This window comes from Sus scrofa, chromosome 1, assembly GCF_054392235.1.
Source record: "Sus scrofa isolate SSC_HxYL_T2T_F1_AM1 chromosome 1, Sscrofa_HxYL_maternal_Yorkshire_Landrace_v2.0, whole genome shotgun sequence".
In the NCBI taxonomy this organism is placed as follows: domain Eukaryota; kingdom Metazoa; phylum Chordata; class Mammalia; order Artiodactyla; family Suidae; genus Sus; species Sus scrofa.
This window is the reverse complement of record NC_139383.1, coordinates 83,431,597-83,448,720: the sequence shown is the minus strand read 5'-3', so window position 1 is coordinate 83,448,720 and position 17,124 is coordinate 83,431,597. Positions and strand designations below refer to the sequence as shown.

Sequence of the window (17,124 nt, the reverse complement as noted above, 5' to 3'; positions counted from 1 at the left end):
ACACGAAGGGGAGAAATGAGAAGTTACACAAGGTGAGCCTACAAACCAACATTCTCAAACATGTGAAGAAATAGAACAGTGATTTAGCCACAAATGAACAATTGGACGACTGGGCAACTCTAGACAAAATTAAAATAACAGGACAAATGAAAAAGGCTTAAAAGCAGGTATGTTTAATAGCCTCGGAAAGATTTTTGAAAACTTGACATTATTTATAGAGAATAGACTGGTAGCTGCCAGGAGGAAGGAGGGTGGGGGTGGGGGACCACAAAATGGGTGAAAAGGGGTAAAAGAGCACAAATTTCCAGTTGTAAAATGTCCTGAGGATGTAAAGTACAGCATGGTGACTATAGTTAATAATATTGTATCATATGCTTGAAAGTTGCTAACACAGTAGATCTTGGAAATCTTTGTCACAAGAAAGAAAAATTGTGACTATGTATGGTGATGAATGTTAACTAGATTTATTGTGGTGATGACTTTTCAATATATGCAAATCAAATCACTATACTATACACCTGAAACTTATATAATGTTATATTCAGCTATACCTCAATTAAAAAAAACCTTGATATTTAGGAAATGAAAAAAATATATCCACTGAACTAAAAGCCAATAGCTGGGATAAACACCAGAATGAGCAAACAATCTAGAAGTGAGGAATGTATCCTGAATGAATACGTGCGCACGCGCGCGCACGCACACACACACACACCCCCCCCCCCCCCACACACACACACAAGAATGTTTGAGATATTTAAGGGACAAGGAGAAGAGACTGAAAGCCTCCAATATAATATATGTCTAATAGGAGGACATCAGAAGGAAATGGGAGGGGGAGATAATGGAGATTTCACAAACAAAAGCTGGTGGTTTTTCAGGAATAATTAAAGACAGGAGCCCTCAGTTGCAGTTGTTTCAGAATACAACGTAGAGTACATTTTGAAAAATCCACACCTAGACATCTGTAAAGCTGCAGTACATCAAGCATAAGGATAAAATCTTATTGACCAGTAGGAGAGAAGAGATGGATTCCATCTACAGAGGAACAGCAAATAATGTTACAACAGCTGTCTTACCAACAGATCTAGGTGGCAGAAGGCAATGAATGATAGACCTTCAAACTGAAAAGGTGTATGGACTTCTATAGCTCAATCAGCCATCATTCAAGAACAAAATGAAGACATTTCAGACAGACAGTCTGAGAGAGTTTACCATCCACAGACCATCTGTGAAAGGAATAATAAGGATATGGGATGTCAGAAAAAAATGAAAAGCATGACACTGATTATGTATATATGCACAGAATATAATATAATATTAATTTGTTTTTAAGTGAAATAAAAACAGTAGATAATATGGGATGTCAGAAAAAAATAAAAAGCATGACACTGATATGTATATATGCGCTAAATATTATGACATAATAATATAATAATTATTCAATAACTTGTTTTTAAGTGAAATAAAAACAGTAGATCATAAAAATGGGGCAGATGTGCAGCATGGGAAAGGAGTGTGCTTAATAGGTAATTAAAATATGGTAAGGTTCCTGCCTCTTTGAAAGAGGTAAAGAGTATGAACAATTTTGATGTTACTAGAACACTTTATATATTTAAAAATTCTAAGGACAACCGCTAAAAGAAGAAACCTGCCAGGTACTGCTTCTAAGCTAGCAGAAAAGAGATTTTTTTAAAGAGAGGAAAAAAACTATCAAGACAACGGAGCACAAGAAATAAGGAAAAAAGAAGAAAAGATCAAGTGTGACAACCAAAAAACATATACCCCACCCCCCCATACACAGACCTTCGTCCACTGTATTATCAATCACAATAATGTAAATTGATTTCAGTCACCTATTTAAAATAAAAATACCAAGAGCCATGCCTTCTGTTTGCAGTGCTCTGATTTCTGCTAAAATCATTAGTGTATTTGCGGGACTCAGTGCTGAAAGGCAGCTGACAGTTCAAATGGACAGTGTGTGCCCACCGCCTTTACAAATGGTTTTCAAGCTTAAGTTCAATGAGAAAGAAACAATAAGACCAACAGGAACAGAGTTGGAAACACTGGGATTGTGTACAAATGTAGTTGTTTATAAAGAACTTCCATTCTGCTCTAAAGAGACAGGAAAAGACACTAACACTTAAACATTATTTGGCTGATTCTTTACTTCAACTTAGTCTGTGTTCTGCTACCATGGCTTTGGACAATACACCTCAATACACTTGAGGACAATACAATACATCCTCTTGTGTTCTCCAGATTAATCAGAACTGCCTTCAATTAGTGCAAGCTAACTGCTGCTGCTCACTGCATGAGGCCCTTGCTGTCCCAGCATTGCTGCCCTGCGACTGTCCCTCCCACCTTATAACCCAGGAGGAAGCACGGGGCTGATCTCTAAGGGAGGTGCCAGCCTTTCTTCCGGGGCTGATCTCTAAGGGAGGTGCCAGCCGTTCTTCCTTAGACTAATTTAATCCACAAGGTCTCACACTTCTGTGAATCCTTCAACTCCTGACACGGAGAAATCCATGGGTTCTTGAGCTGGAGGAACAAGAAACCTGGGGTCTCGGTGGGTGAGTGACTTGTGCCCTGTTGTACCAGGTGCAGGTACAGCAGCCAAGACCAGAACCCAGACCCCTCTCCCCCTCCCACCTCCACGTCAGGGCTTTTCCCCATGACATCGTACGTCAGGACTATGAGACCAAGGACAAAAAGCACCTTCACTCTCGGTCCTCACAATCCCTCTGGCTTGGGCCCCCACACCTCCTGTTCTTAATCTTTTCTCCACTAGGTTCTCCGTAGAGGCACGGGCCAGATTCCCTCCATCCAGCATTCCCTTGAAGGTTGGCATCCTTCCCGGGCTGTGGTTCCCTGCCTGGAGCAAGAACAACTCCTTCAAACCACACAGTGGCTTCCTCCACAGAAGCAAGTGCAGTCATTGCCATCTTGAGACCATTCTGTTTCTAAAAGCAGACACAGATCTTTAGCCTCCTCTTTAAGGAAGTAAGACCCACCACCAGCAAGTCATTTGACTAAACATAGCCAGGCTTGGTGTGTAGGAAAGAACCACACTCTCCCCTTGTTGAGAGTGCTGAGCCAGGAGAGAGGCTCACATTTTAGAAAACCTTGGAGTAAGACAAAGGCAAACACAAAACCACCGGAAAATGCCTAAGCCACAAGATCAAGGATCCAGAGTGAGAAACAAAAGTGGAAGGTGAAGGCAGAGCAGAAGAGAGAAGCAGAGAAAGCGAAGCCTGTGCAGAGAACATTCTGGGTTTCTCCCCTTCCTCTTCTCTGATAACACAGCCTACCTGACAAGTTTTCTCTTTACCTGCCTCCAAAAGAAGGGGTGACCTGGGCTCTCAGGCAGCACCCTCATCCCATTGCTCCCAACACTTTTTTGTGGCTGGTAGGAAGCTCTTGGGACAGAGACTCCATCCTCTTGGTAAGCAGAAAACAAAACAAAACAAAACAAAACACCTCCTTTATGTGGCTCTATCTCTGTTTTTCTTCAGTTAAAGACTTTCGAGATGTTCAAAAGAAATAAGGACCTAGTCCCTTTAAGGAATAAAGTTGTATTATTCAGTCTGGGTGAATAAATTAGGAACAGCAGGGAATAGACAAAACGACCCTGTGTGCATCTATTTTCAAAGGAACTTTATAATTTACCTCCACCTCCTCATTGCATAGAAGAAGGAAACCTCCACAGGGGTTACCAGGCTAGGTCAGGGTCACAAGTCCAGTTGGTGGCAGATCTGAGACTGGACCTTGAGTGTCCTATGTCAGGGTGAGTGACTGACCTAGGACACTGGCCCTTCCACGAGGAGGAAAGGACACTGGGGTAGCAGAGCCCTGAGGAAGGCAGATACCGAGTTCACACTGAATGGCAGAAAGATGAGTGACTGGTAATTATCCGCTGGATCCCGACTTCCAGTTGTGGCTCAGTGGAAACAAATCTGACTAGCAGCCATGAGGACACAGGTTCGATCCCTGGCCTCGTTCAGTGGGTTAAGGATCTGGCATTGCTGTAAGCTGTGGTGTAGGTCGCAGATATGGCTCAGATCTGGCATTGCTGTGGTTGTGGTGTAGGCCAGTGGCTATAGCTCCAATTGGACCCCAAGCCTGGGAACCTTCATATGCCAAAGGTGCAGCCCTAAAAAGACGAAAGGAAAAAAAAAAAAAAGCTGGCTACTTCCATGCCTCTGAGTGCAGAAAGGAAAGATGATGGCAGAAGGAAAAAAGAAGTGAAAGAAAAAAACTACCAACTTCATGACAATGATTCAGTTTACTTCATTCGTTAGGGACTGTGCTATGTGCAAATTAATAAGAAAAAGTGCACAAAAGAGGAAAATAAGCCAGTTGAGCTAATGACTAGGCATTCTGCATAAGTGAAAGATTCCCTTCCTCTGCACTCTCACTTCAATGGGAATATATTCCATTATCGTGTAAGTGTTTCTTACCTTGTTCTGGAAAATCTTTTTCAGAAACGCTTTGGACTTGGATGCTTGTTACAATGCAGATCTCAGGGCTCCCCTCCAGAGTTAGTGAATCAGAATCTCTGGGGCTCTCACTCAGAAATCGGAATTAAAAACCAGCTTCCCATGGATGCTGCTGACCTTTAAGAGCCAGGACCGGGAGTTCCTGTTGTGGCTCAGTGGTAACAAACCCAACTAGTATCCATGAGGATGTGTTTTTGATCCCTGTCCTCACTCAGTGGGTCAGAGATCCAGCGTTGCTGTGAGCTGTGGTGTAGGTCATAGATGTGGCTCGGATCCTGTGTTGCTGTGGTTGTGGTGTCGGCCTGCAGCTGCAGCTCCAATTTGACCCCTCGACTGGAAATTTCATATGCTGTAGGTGCAGACCTAAAAAGAAAAAAAGAAAAAAAAAAAAAAAAAAAGAACCAGGACCATCTGTAACTTGGTCATGGTAGAACTAACCAAACCCTGACTGTCCCTTAGGACTTTCCACGCCCATCCCAGAAGTACTGCTGTGCTAATGAAAAACATACCACTGTTTTCCGTCACGAGTATGGACTTTCCTTCAAAGTTAGGGGAAACAAAAGTTAACTTATTCAAAACAAGCAAACAAAACAAGACTGAATTATCGACTTTGTAGGCTCGGCCTCATCCTGCTTCTCTCAGTAAGGCCAGCACCTGGGTACTCCAGCCCAACCAACCAAACTTGCCCACCACCTGGCAGCTCCTCAGAGGAGAGGCCTTACTCTGGGAGGCCCAGGAATCGTCCTGTGCTGCCTACAGGCCCAGCATCTTTGAAGGGATGGATAGTTCTGAAGAGTAGGGCATGTAGCCAGGGGTGATAGTCAGGGGAGCAGCCTCCTGAAAAGCACATGTGGCAGTAAGTGGACCGTGAGTGGCTGGGAAACCTCCAGGCTCTCGACCTGGCTGCCCATGTTTTCTCTCAATGTGGCTGAACAGCAGAGTCCCATGTGAGAGGAGCCAGAGGATTTAGCCCAGAGGACTAGGGGAGCCTAAGGAGGCCTGCTTATTTCCCCACAGCACATAAACCCCCCGCAGGGCAGGAAGAGAAGGCAACATCCTTTTCACACACAAGCTGCTGAGGCTAAGGAGAGGGACTGAAAACAGCCAGGGCAGTAACCACTACCTCTGAGACTGGATCCCCAAGTGCCATGAGCAGGACTCAACTCCTGATGCCGTTGGCCCATTGAGGACAGAGGCACTGGCAGGAAAGGAAGAAGGCTGACCTGCCTGGGACCAAGGGTGCCTTCACACCCTCTCCAATCCCTGGGAGGCACACATGGACCACCACGAGGACTTCTAGCAAGGGCTTGCCCATCTTGACGCGTGTCTGTCTCCCTCGATTACATCACGGCAAGCCTGGGACATCAGGAAAGGTTCCCGGCTTCCCTCCCTCCATTCCCACCTAAGAGCAGGACCCCGTCTACAAAGTATAAGGTCCGCATGAGCCTTTGACAGTCTCTGGGAAGGCGCATGCCAGCGATGAAACAGAGAAAGCAGAACACTGCATAACAGAGTGCCAGCATCTTTGATGTGGACAATTTATATGAAAATACATTGTGTGTGTGTGTGTATATATATATATATACACACACACACACAGACAGAGATACACTAACAAGAATTACTCTAAAATGTCAATACTGGTTATTCTCAGTGATTTTAATTCCCCTTATGTTTTCCTAAATTTTCCAATCTTTTACCGTCAAGTGACTATCTTTTTATAATCATTTTATAAAACATTACCTTAAAAGATAATAATGGTGGCTCAGCTTTGATCCTTAGCCTGGGAACTCCGCATGCAGCAAAAAAAAAGAGATAATAATGGCTACAATTTACCTAGGCATGAACATGATATATGATAGACCAACAAATTTATATGGTGTGATGTCTAAAAGTAGATAGGAAAAAAAGTGGTGTAGAGATCGAACTTTCTCTTCTCTGTTGTTACTCATCTGTAAAGTTCCCAGGCCTCTGAGGACCAATTTCTTGGAGCCTCTACAGATTGCACATAGCTAAAAAAAAAGTTCTGAAGTTTAAACCACAACTTCAAACTTCCATTACAATCAAAGCCTTTCACTTAAGATGCCAACTGTTGTCCAAATGACTAAACGAAATTTGTATGTGTTAATTTGTTTTCTTCCTTTCTCTCTCTCTCTCTCTTTTTTTTTTTTTTTTTTCAATGTTCAGTTTCCTTTAATGACCCCCATTCTTCCTGAAGGGCAGGTGCAGGCAGCTAGGTGATGGCAAGAGACGTTCTCTTGAAGATCTTACCCTGATTGAAGGCTTCGTGCACATGCTGGCAGGCCCCCTCCCAGGAAAAGTATTCTTGAACCAGCATCTGGGTCTTCTCGCTGCCAGGATCCAGTTTCCACCATGTGTATGACTCATAGTCCACCTGCCAATCTGGACTCAGCGGAAAGGCAAGCTCCTGGCCTTGGAAGACCCAGACACCAGAGATGGAGCTGCTGTTGTTGGTTCCAAAGAGAATGACACTGGCAAAACATTCTTCCTCAGCTTGTCCAATTGCTGGAACATTCTAGTGATAAGGTTGCAGCTCATGAAGGTCTGGTTGAGCTCTTCAGAGAAGTGGTACCTGGAGTATCACAAGGACCAGCCATCCTTATCAAAGTGCTCCCAGGAGTACAGCAGTGCCACAGAGAGTATGTCCTCATTGGAGTACTTGCGCTTAAATTCGTCCAACACAAAGGTGCTCTTGCACAGGTGGGCAAAGGGATCCTTGGCCTTGGGCTCAGAAGCCAGTGCCTGCTCACACTCGTCCATCTCCTCCTCAGGAGTGGGAGCAGTTGCCTTTTTCTCCTCTTTCTGCTCAGCCTGGGGTTTCTGCTTTTCTCCTCCAGAACCTTTCTCTTTCCATGGGGTGTCATTTTTAGGCTGATTCTCTGCAAACTTTTTAGCATCAAATTGGGCCATCTTCTCACAGAGCTTCACCTCCTCCAAGACAGCCCGGAACTAGGGCTTGTTAACGCAGGTGAGGAACCAGTGGTTGGTATTGCAGAAGGCCTGGTGGAAAGAAAACTCCAGGACCTGTTTGTAGAGCCACGATAGGGTGCAGACAACTGTGATGTTGGCCAGTGTCACACGTTCGCCCACCAGAAAAGTCCCTGTCTTCAAGTGAGCATCCAGCAGCCCCAGAACTCACCTCACCTCATCCTTTGCATTCTCTGTGGCCTGCTTGTTGTAATGCATGATGCCCAAGGTGGGGAACACCCAGGTACTGGCCGGGGGCACGATGTTGCTATCGGCAAAGCTCACCCACTGCACAACCTGGGCTGCTGCCTTGGAAGTACTTTCCCACAGCTCCTTGTTGCTCACACAGCAGGCAATGGGATTGCTCTCGAACACACAGAATCCACCGTCACCCTCAAATGCTGGAACCTTACCAGCAGGAAATTTATGGAGCAATTTGGGGGTGTGGTTGGTTTGGCCAAAATGTAAGTGGGATGGTTCGGAGAGCACATGGACCTGAGCCCCACTGTACTGAGCGGCAATGAGGGCTTTGAAGGGCCTGCAGTTTTCAGGATATGTGTACAGGGTCCCAGCCACCACGGTGATTCTGCAAAGAAAACTCTTCCTTTTCTTTTTCTTTTTTGGCTGCACCCATAACAGGCAGAAGTTCCTAGGCCAGGATGGAATGCACAAGTGATCCAAGCTGCTGCAGTGACAGTGCTGGATCTTTAACCCACTGTACCACAAGGGAACTCCTCTTCTGACACAGATACTAACAAGTAGTAGAAGAGTAGCTTGAAGGGAGAACTATTTGTAAAATTATTAATTTCTGAACAATTGAGAAGTTGAATAGAGTTGACCCTTGAACAATGTGGGGATTAGGCTGTGTATAACTTATAACCGGGCCCCTATGTCCTCAGTACCTCTCCATCAGCCCATTCGACCAACCACAGACCACAGTGCAGTACTGTAGTATATATACTGTTGACAATATCTATATATAAGTGGAATCATGTGGTTCAAACCCATATTATTCAAGGGTCAACCATGATGGTTTTTACATCATGGAAATGGCAACGTATAAGTATCAGCGGATTTCTTAACGTTAAAAATCAAACTACATATAAATGACACCATAACCGAAAACGTCTTTCTCTCCAGAATAGCAAATGGGACCTTTATTCAAGGTGCTCTATCAGCTTCACCTTTTTCTGCTGAACAGTGTATGATTTCAAATCCATGTAGAGCTGAGGAAATATCAAGTGGTAAGAGATAAGCTCTAGAAAGTGCTTTTGCTTCTTCTCTTCTACGTATTTTCACTGCATCATGCAACCCACAGTGTGTACATAAAACCATCATCTCATGAAGTTTAGCTTATAAGTTGCCAGGATCCATAAGGCTTGGGAACGTTACTCCTACTGCTCCCATGGCTGAAGGTTGTGGTTCTCTAAAGGATGATATTAATAAAAGAGATGCTGTTGCTGCCATATGGTAACAATAAGACCTACAAGACCCAGGACAGTTAAAGAGGACCATTTGGCATTTTCTTTGATGGAACGGCCATGAGATGGAATACATAATAGACCCAGAGCCGAAGCCCCAGGTCTGAAACAAAGCCCTGCATTTTGGTAGTTACATGACTTGCCTACATTGCTTATCTTCTGCCCCTTTATAATAGGGGTCCTTATAAGGATTTTAAAAAGGATAATGTCTGTGAAAACATTTACAATTAGTATAGAATACAGCAATATACCTGGGGAAAAAGAGGAGCTTCAATTCGGGGGCCCTCTGCCCTGGAAAATGCCAGCCACACAGTTGGGCCTGGAGCAGCTGGGTGGAGCTGGAGTTAATGAGCTAAGATGTGGGGATGAACAAAGGGGTTTCCCGAGCTCAGGACTTAAGGCGATGGAACATTCCTGATCTTTTGGCTGAGTATACATTTCCAAGGTAGATTCCTCTTGGGAATTCTCTCCCAAGAATTGGGAGTCAAGCCAGCAGTTAGGAGAAAGATTGAGTTTGGCCAGATGGCTCCATCCATTAGCCTTTGCCATGTTACCATGTTACCACCTAGCCAGGCCATGTTTAGAGTGATGAGACCAACTGAAATGCAGACACAGGGGCAGACTGGGAAAGCCATGCTCAGCCCAGGGCCTGTGTGCCAGTGTGGACCCACTTCATCTTCCTGCTGTACTGTTTTGACCAAGGTGGCCTGACCAGGAGAACCATCTAGTCACTAAAGGAAGCAATGTCACCTTTTGCCATTTTTTGCTAAACCTGCAGAACTACTTCTTTGGAGACAAACAAGACTGCATGAGATTGTAAAATAATGGTGATGGAGGGAGGGGGTCAGGTTAGGCCTCTTGGGGGAGAGGGCACCTGAGCTGAGACCTGAAAGACAAGAGGCCCCAACAGCGCAAGGCTCTGGACCAGAGTGTTCAGGAGGTAGAGAGAATAGCTGATGCACAGGCCCTATGGCCAGGAGCAGCAGGGGAAGCAGGCATTAAGGCCAGGGAGGCTGGAACAGTGTGAGGGAGTGGGAGAGAGCAGGAGATGAGGCCAGGAAGGAAGGCAGGGGCAGATGTGGCCTGGCTGTGATGGTCTGGAGAAGGAGCTTAGATTTTTGTTCTCATGGCATTAGGAAGTCAGGGAAGAACTGTAAAAGCAGGGAGTGGTGTGCTAAGTCTGCCTTTCTTGAAGCTACAACAACTGTAGAATGTGCTGAGTAATACTGAGTCCTCCATTTGCTCATAACCACACCAGGGGTATTCAGTACTGTAACTCAGCCTAAGTGGAAATTGTAACAAAAGCACCCAAAGACAGCCCTCTTAGCCTGAGAGAAATGTTATGTTGCAGTTTACAAAGGTAGCATTTTATATACATTAATAGCTCTAATTAATAAGATAAACCCTTCCTTTGGGGATGTGACCAACAGAAATGCCATCTGAATCTTCAGGCACCTAAAACAATATTTTTACAGAAAAAGTTGCGGTGCTTTAGTGACTGCCTAGGCCTGGAAAGCTAGAGAACTGGAAATGTAAAGGTGATATTTTTAACAAGTGTCATTCTACTATTTTATAGTGCTTGCCAGCCCAGCCCTTTAAAACAAAACAAAACAAAACAAAAAACTGAAGTGAGTTTCCAATTGAAAAAATAAATCCCCAACTCGGGCAACATCAGCAGCCCCGATGCTTGCCATTGTAATAAATGATGACGAAGGCACTGCAGAGATGAAAAAGCAGGGCATCTCCTTCTACTTCCGACACCCCCCCCCCGAATCCCATTTACTGATCCTTTATCCTGGAATGAAGACCTGTGTGGGGGTGTCGACTGCTGGTGTGTCTCTGGTAAGAATGCATCTTTCCAGGGGGAGTGGCAGGGATGAAACCTATTTGGCAGACACTGTTTGTGAACTTAAGCCAAGTCTTTCTGTACCTTGGAAACTGGGAAAGTGCATGGGCCCCTGACAAGCGTATTCAGCAAAGGAACTGAGACCAGATGAAGTACAGTCACTAACAGAGAGGGAGAGTCAGTAAGTAACATCCTGATGGTGCCGAGAGCTCCCGTGATAAGAGGCGCCAAGAGCAGACGCTGATGGCACCAAGGGCAACAAGCGAGTGTATGTGAGCTTGAAGTGAGATCCTGGAAGGGAGCTGGATTTTCTCTCTCTACCGAGAAGAAATACAGTCTAGCCTCCTCTAAATCCCCCACACCCGTCTAGATTACTCTTCTACCTTTAATATTTTTAAGACTTGCCGGAGGCTGCTTTGTAATAAAAGGATGCTCAATTTCTATCACACGTGGATGGTTGGTCTATCTCCCCCATACACTGTAAAACCCTCCAAATCCTCCACGTCAAAGGCATCTCTCATGCTCCCCATTCACCCGTCACATAAAAACTTCAAACAGCATGTGAGGGAGGGAAAGAAAAAAATAATTGTCTTCTAAATATCACATGATATCACTTATATGTGGACACTAATAAAAAATAATACAAAAGAACTTTATAAAACAGAAACAAATGCACAGATTTCAAAATCAAACTTTTAGTTAACAAAAGGGGAATTGTCGGGGGGGACACTTTAGGAGGGTGGGATTAACATATACACACTACCATATATAGATAACTGACAAGGACCTACTGTATAGCACAGGGAACTCTACTCAATATTCTGTAATAACCTATATGGAAGCAGAATGGCTTTATGTATATGTGTAACTGCTTCACTTTGCTATACACATGAAACTAATACAACACTGTAAGTCAACTATACTCCAATAAAATTAAAAATATAAAAATAGAAATAAGAAATAATTGTCTTCTGGAGTTCCCGTTGGGGCTCAGCGCTCAGCGAAAATGAATCTGACTAGTATCCCTGAGGACGTGGGTTCAAGCCCTGGCCTCACTCAGTGGGTTAAGGATCCAACAATGCTGTGAGCTGTGGCTCAGATCCCGAGTTGCTACAGCTGCAGTGTAGGCCGGCAGCTAGAGCTCAGATTCGACCCCTAGCCTGGGAACTGTGGGTATGGCCCTAAAAAGACAAAATAAATAAATAAATAAATAAATAATAAAAAAAGAAAGAAATAACTGTCCTCCAGCCTCAGTGCCCAAAGATATCCATTGTTATGCTTTTTGTATCTCCTATAAAAGTATGTGGGCATGTTCAAACATTTGTGTTATTCAATTTTCAATCCAAAGAGCAAAACTTAGGAGAAATATGGATTGATGTACAGAATTTAGAATCTGAAAAAGAATGGATATATATAATGGATAACTGAATTGCTTTGCACAGCAGAAATTAACACAACATTGTAAATCAACTATACTTCAATACAATTACCAAAAAAAAATAAATAGACACAGCTAATGCAAGAAAAATAAGTAGATAAATAAATCGGTTCTGACTTAGGGCAGTATCCAAATAAGTAATTATAAATTTCTACAAAATAAAGGGCACTGCAAACATTCAAAGGTAGATAGGGCCACTCACACCCCTTCCGCCTCCTGGGACTTCAGCGAGTATCGCATTTGGGCAGCAGAAGCAGCTACCCTGGCAAAGTGCAGCCTTGTCTCTAACATGCTGGCTGATCCCTGGACAACGGACTGCATCCCTCTGGATCTCAGTCTCCTCTCCTACAAAACGAGAAGGTGTTCTCTACGGTCCCTGAATCCAGGACCTTGAAGTTGATAATCGAGTGATGATAAACACAAACAGGTCCCCCCAGCCAAAGTCTGAAGTGTGTACCAGGAAGAAAAATCCCAGAGACAATCAAGGCAACGGATTGCCAGGAGAATATGAGTGCAAATGATCGTGGAGCAGTTTTGTTTGTCTTTTGTTTTGTTTTTAATTTTACGACATTCCTGAGCTGTAACTCATAGGAAAATCCACGTCTTGTTTTACCACAGAGCAGTATCTGCAGACTCCAAAGTTATCAGAGGACACGTCAGCAACCTTTCAGAAGCAGAAACAAACCACATTCACTAATTTCTCAGCAATGTGTGTGGCCTTCTCACCAGCCTCAGGGGGCTTGTGAATATTTTCCAATGCCATGAATCACAGATATGTCTGATTTCATTCATTGGTGACAGGGTCACAAATGAATTGGCCAATAAACATCTGAATTCTCATATACCACCTCAGGGACAATTAGCTGCTGGGGAGGGGGCGCTGGTCCTTCTTGCTGTGAGTCCACAGATGCTGTTCTGTTTTTGTTTGCTTGCCTTCCTTTTTTGGCCACATCCACAGCATGTGGAAGTTCCCAGGCCAGGGATTGAGCCCTTGCCACAGCAGTAACCCTCACCACAGCAGAGACAACACTGGATCCTTGACCAGCTGCACCACCAGGGAATTCCTAATGCTGTTCTCTTAAGGTTTTTTCTTTTTCTTTTTTAGGGCTGCACGGTGGCATATGGAAGTTCCCAGGCTAGGGGTCGAATCGGAGATGCAACTGCTGGCCTATACACCACAGCCACAGCAATGCAGGATCTGAGCCGCGTCTGTGACCTACACCACAGTTCACGGTGACGCCAGATCCTTCATCCAGTGAGCGATGCCAGGGATCAAACCCACATCCTCAGTGATACTGGTCAGGATCAAACCCACATCCTCAATGATAACTGGTCAGGTTCGTTACCACTGAGTCACAACAGAAACCCTTGTTCTGTTCTGAGCACATCCCTTACCAGGAGCATGGACAGATACCCAGAGAAGGGAGGGACCACGGAGAGAGGGAAACTGGGGAGGACAGACCCTTGTTAAACATCCATTCGGCAACTTGACTGCAAACTCAAAGTAGCAAAGACATTCACAATGGCTGAAAATTCTTGTCCTCAGGAAAAGCTGGGAAGTGGGAAGTGGCATTCACAAGAGTCTTTGTCAAAGGTTCTTGCCTTTTCTCTCAGGGGCAGGAGAGATGGATATTAAGAGAACAAACCCTGGGGTTAGAGAGATGTGGATTCTGCTGCTACTAGAGAAATACCTAATCAATTTTCAGCCTCAGTCTGTCTATTTACCTAAAAAGAGATAGACAAGGCGACACAGGTGGGTGCTTACTATTATCATAGTTATCATCATCAGGTGAATATATGGGTTTCCGTGGGCTATCTCCTGAGAAAGACCGCATCCTTAAAAAACAACCATGAGTTAGGCTGAAAAATCACACCCTGCTTATAAAGGAGCCATTCCTTACCTGGAAAGAATTCACATGGCGAAGGGATGCAGGCAGAGTGGCGCTACTCCTTAATAATACCAACAGCAGCTCCAGGCAGGTCGCAGAGGGCAGGGTGAGGGCATGCACGCTGATGTCACTTTCCCATGAGCTGGCAAGCCTGAAATGCACGGATATATGAGACATGCGGTCAGAAGTATTTCCAAAAGCTGACACAAAGAGAAAACTTTCAGTTGTGGAAGACAAGGAGCAATGAACAACAACAAAAAAAATAAAATGCTTCTACGAAGAATTCAGAGAGGGAGTTTCCGCTGTGGCACATGGGTTAATGATCTGGTGTTGTCTCTGTGGGGGGAGGGTTCCATCCCTGGCCTGGGGCAGTGGGTTAAGGGTCCAGTGTTGCTGCAGCTGCAGCACAGGTCGAAGTTCCGGCTTGGATTCAAACTTTGGCCCAGGAACTTCCATATACCTTGAGTGCGGCCGAAAAAGAGAGAGAGAAAAAAAAAAAAATTCACCAAGGAAATGTACAAGATATTTTTACAGTATTTTTGATAGAAAACGGATGGATTTTTTTTTTCAGGTAAACATCTTATACTCAAAGTTTAGAAGTATGAAATGTAGTCTTATTTGTGAGGAACCTATTTGAAGTGGGTGGGGTAAGGTTAATAGTTGACACAGCAAAGGCCTCCTACATTCTGTGCCCTGTTTTACACAGAATAAGTTGTTCAACCCTTCAGGCAGCTCTGAAATGGAACTGCTGTTATCCCACCCTCCAGATATGGGAACCATTTTTCTCCAGCTTTCAAAAAGTGATAGAATCTTTTTATCACAAAATCTTGTAAAAAACCCCAATTCACAATACAAACAAGAGGAAAGCTGCTTGACTGGAAGGGGGTGGGATGGCGGGAAAACTCCCTGCAGAACCTTCCAGAATGGCCCATGGACCGGGGCCTGCTACACCCTGTGGGATCCACTTGAAAATTCTTTCCCTGGGGAGATGAGGACACAGAAGGATGGAGAAGTAGAGGGACTGGTCTGAGATGAGGTGGGTGTTTATAAAACAATACGGCTGGCTCTGGACTACTGACTTCCCATCTAGTGCTTAAAGTAAAGGAAAAATCAGTAAGGCATTATAAGAAAATAAGGTACTAAGAAAAGCACAAGTTAAGTCAACTATGCTCCAATAAAATTTATTTCAAAAAAGTACAAAAGAATAGCACAAGGCTTATGCTATCAACTCTATTTACTTGAATATTTCCTGGCTGTGCCCCATCAAAGTGTCTCTTATCGCTACCCAACTTCTAAAAAGAAGTATATGTGTATTTTAAAGATATATTATGTTTCTCTTAAAAATACATATTTATGGAGTTCCTGTTGTGACTCAGTGGTGAATGAACCCAACTAGTATCCATGAGGAGACAGGCTCAATCCCTGGTCCCACTCAGTGAGTTAAGGATCCAGCATTGCCATGAGCTGAGGTGTGGGTCACAGACGCGGCTTGGATCCCACATTGCTGTGGCTGTGGTGTAGGCAGGTAGCTACAGCTGATTCAAACCCTAGCCTGGGAACCTCCATATACCATGGGTGTAGCTCTAAAAAGACAAAACAAACAAACAAACAAACAAAACATACTTAGGAGTTCCCACTGTGGTGTACCAGGTTAAGGATGTGGTGTTGTGGCTATGTAGGTTGCAGCTGTGGCTCAGATTTGATCCCTGGCCCAGGAAATTCCATGTGCTGTGGGTGCAGCATGCAGCTGAAAAAAAAAATGTATTTACCTATCTATAAATCTCTCTCTGCTAAAGAAAGTACCTTTAACCAAATCAGTTATGATATCTAGAAGTTTAGGGAAGATTAGTGGTTGAGGGAATAACAGATACTAATAATTTATATGCCAAGCCATAACAGATGTGTTAGCTGTGTGGCATCAGGTTACTAAGGCTGATAGATCTCTGATGTGTGGTGAGAAGTTAACTCTTCTTTGAAGCATTTGGCTACTAGCTGGACTGGAAAAGGGCACTGCCCACCTTCCTAAAAAATGGTCTATTTTCAGCTAGTGTACAGCTGACTGATTTTTCTGTGTTTCAAAAATTATTGTTTTATGTTGACTGGCTGTTATTATTTCTGCTTTTACTAATTACATATTAGTTATATTTATTATACACACACACACACACACACATATATATTCCAAATATTTCACTGGCATAGAAGTAAAAGTAACACTGTCAACGGTAAAAGTCAAACCTCAATGTTGGAACTGGTGCAGTGGCTTCAAGCTCACCCTCCCCTCCCCTTTTCTTAGGCCCTGCAAACCACATGGCTACCTTCCATTCCCTGAACTGCATGACACCACATATTCTGCATCTTGCTGATAGAGTCTTCTGGGCCTGAAAGGCTGTTCGCCTTCCTGGTGAACTTCTATTCATCTCGAAAGACCCACTTAGGTACCATTTCTTGGAGACATCCACTTGTTTCCCTTATGAGAATTAATTACTTGCCTAATACCACACTTGAATCTACTACCACACTTACAGCCACCCTCCTTGTGTCTTTCTGTGGGTTATGTCTACATCTTTGACTCATCCTAGGTCGGATATGAGCAACCACAGCCTGTGGATTCCTCTAACTTTGCAGCTAGGGAGAAATAAAGATTAGATTAATGTTGCTTTTCTCATATACACCCAGGTACTGACTTTTTACTGGCTAAAAGAAATACTGATTTTTCACTTATATTTGTACATTCAATAGACAAAAACCAAGTAGGAGGCATAACTGTTCCAGAATTCAGGCAATATTACAAAGCCACAGTCATCAAGACAGTGTGCTACTGGTTCCTAAACAGACATATGGAATAGAATAGAGAACCTAGAAATAAACTCAGACTCCTACGGTCAATTAATCTTCAACAAAAGAGGCAAGAATATAAAATGGGAAAAAGACAGTCTTTTCAGCACGTGGTGCTGGGAAAACTGGACAGCCGCATGTAAAT

At 43.9% G+C, this 17,124-nt stretch overlaps 1 protein-coding gene and 1 pseudogene across 7 annotated transcripts in view; both read right to left on the bottom strand.

Annotated features, from left to right (window-relative positions):
- Window positions 1–17,124, bottom strand: part of UBE3D (ubiquitin protein ligase E3D) — a 581,163-nt gene that overhangs the window by 474,137 nt on the left and 89,902 nt on the right. For 6 of the 7 annotated variants that reach the window (XR_014807535.1, XR_014807534.1, XR_014807527.1 and 3 more), the window contains exon 9: window positions 14,154–14,292. Coding sequence is in view for 3 of the 7 variants with exons in the window: in XM_084964035.1 (XP_084820161.1) it covers window positions 14,154–14,292 (139 nt within the window). In the remaining 4 variants the exon portion in view is untranslated. Of the gene's footprint in view, window positions 1–6,627; window positions 11,970–13,413; window positions 14,293–17,124 lie in introns of those variants that run through there. The other variant, XR_014807538.1, reaches the window with a different exon arrangement.
- LOC100524058 (elongation factor 1-gamma pseudogene) lies at window positions 6,628–11,344 on the bottom strand (annotated as a pseudogene).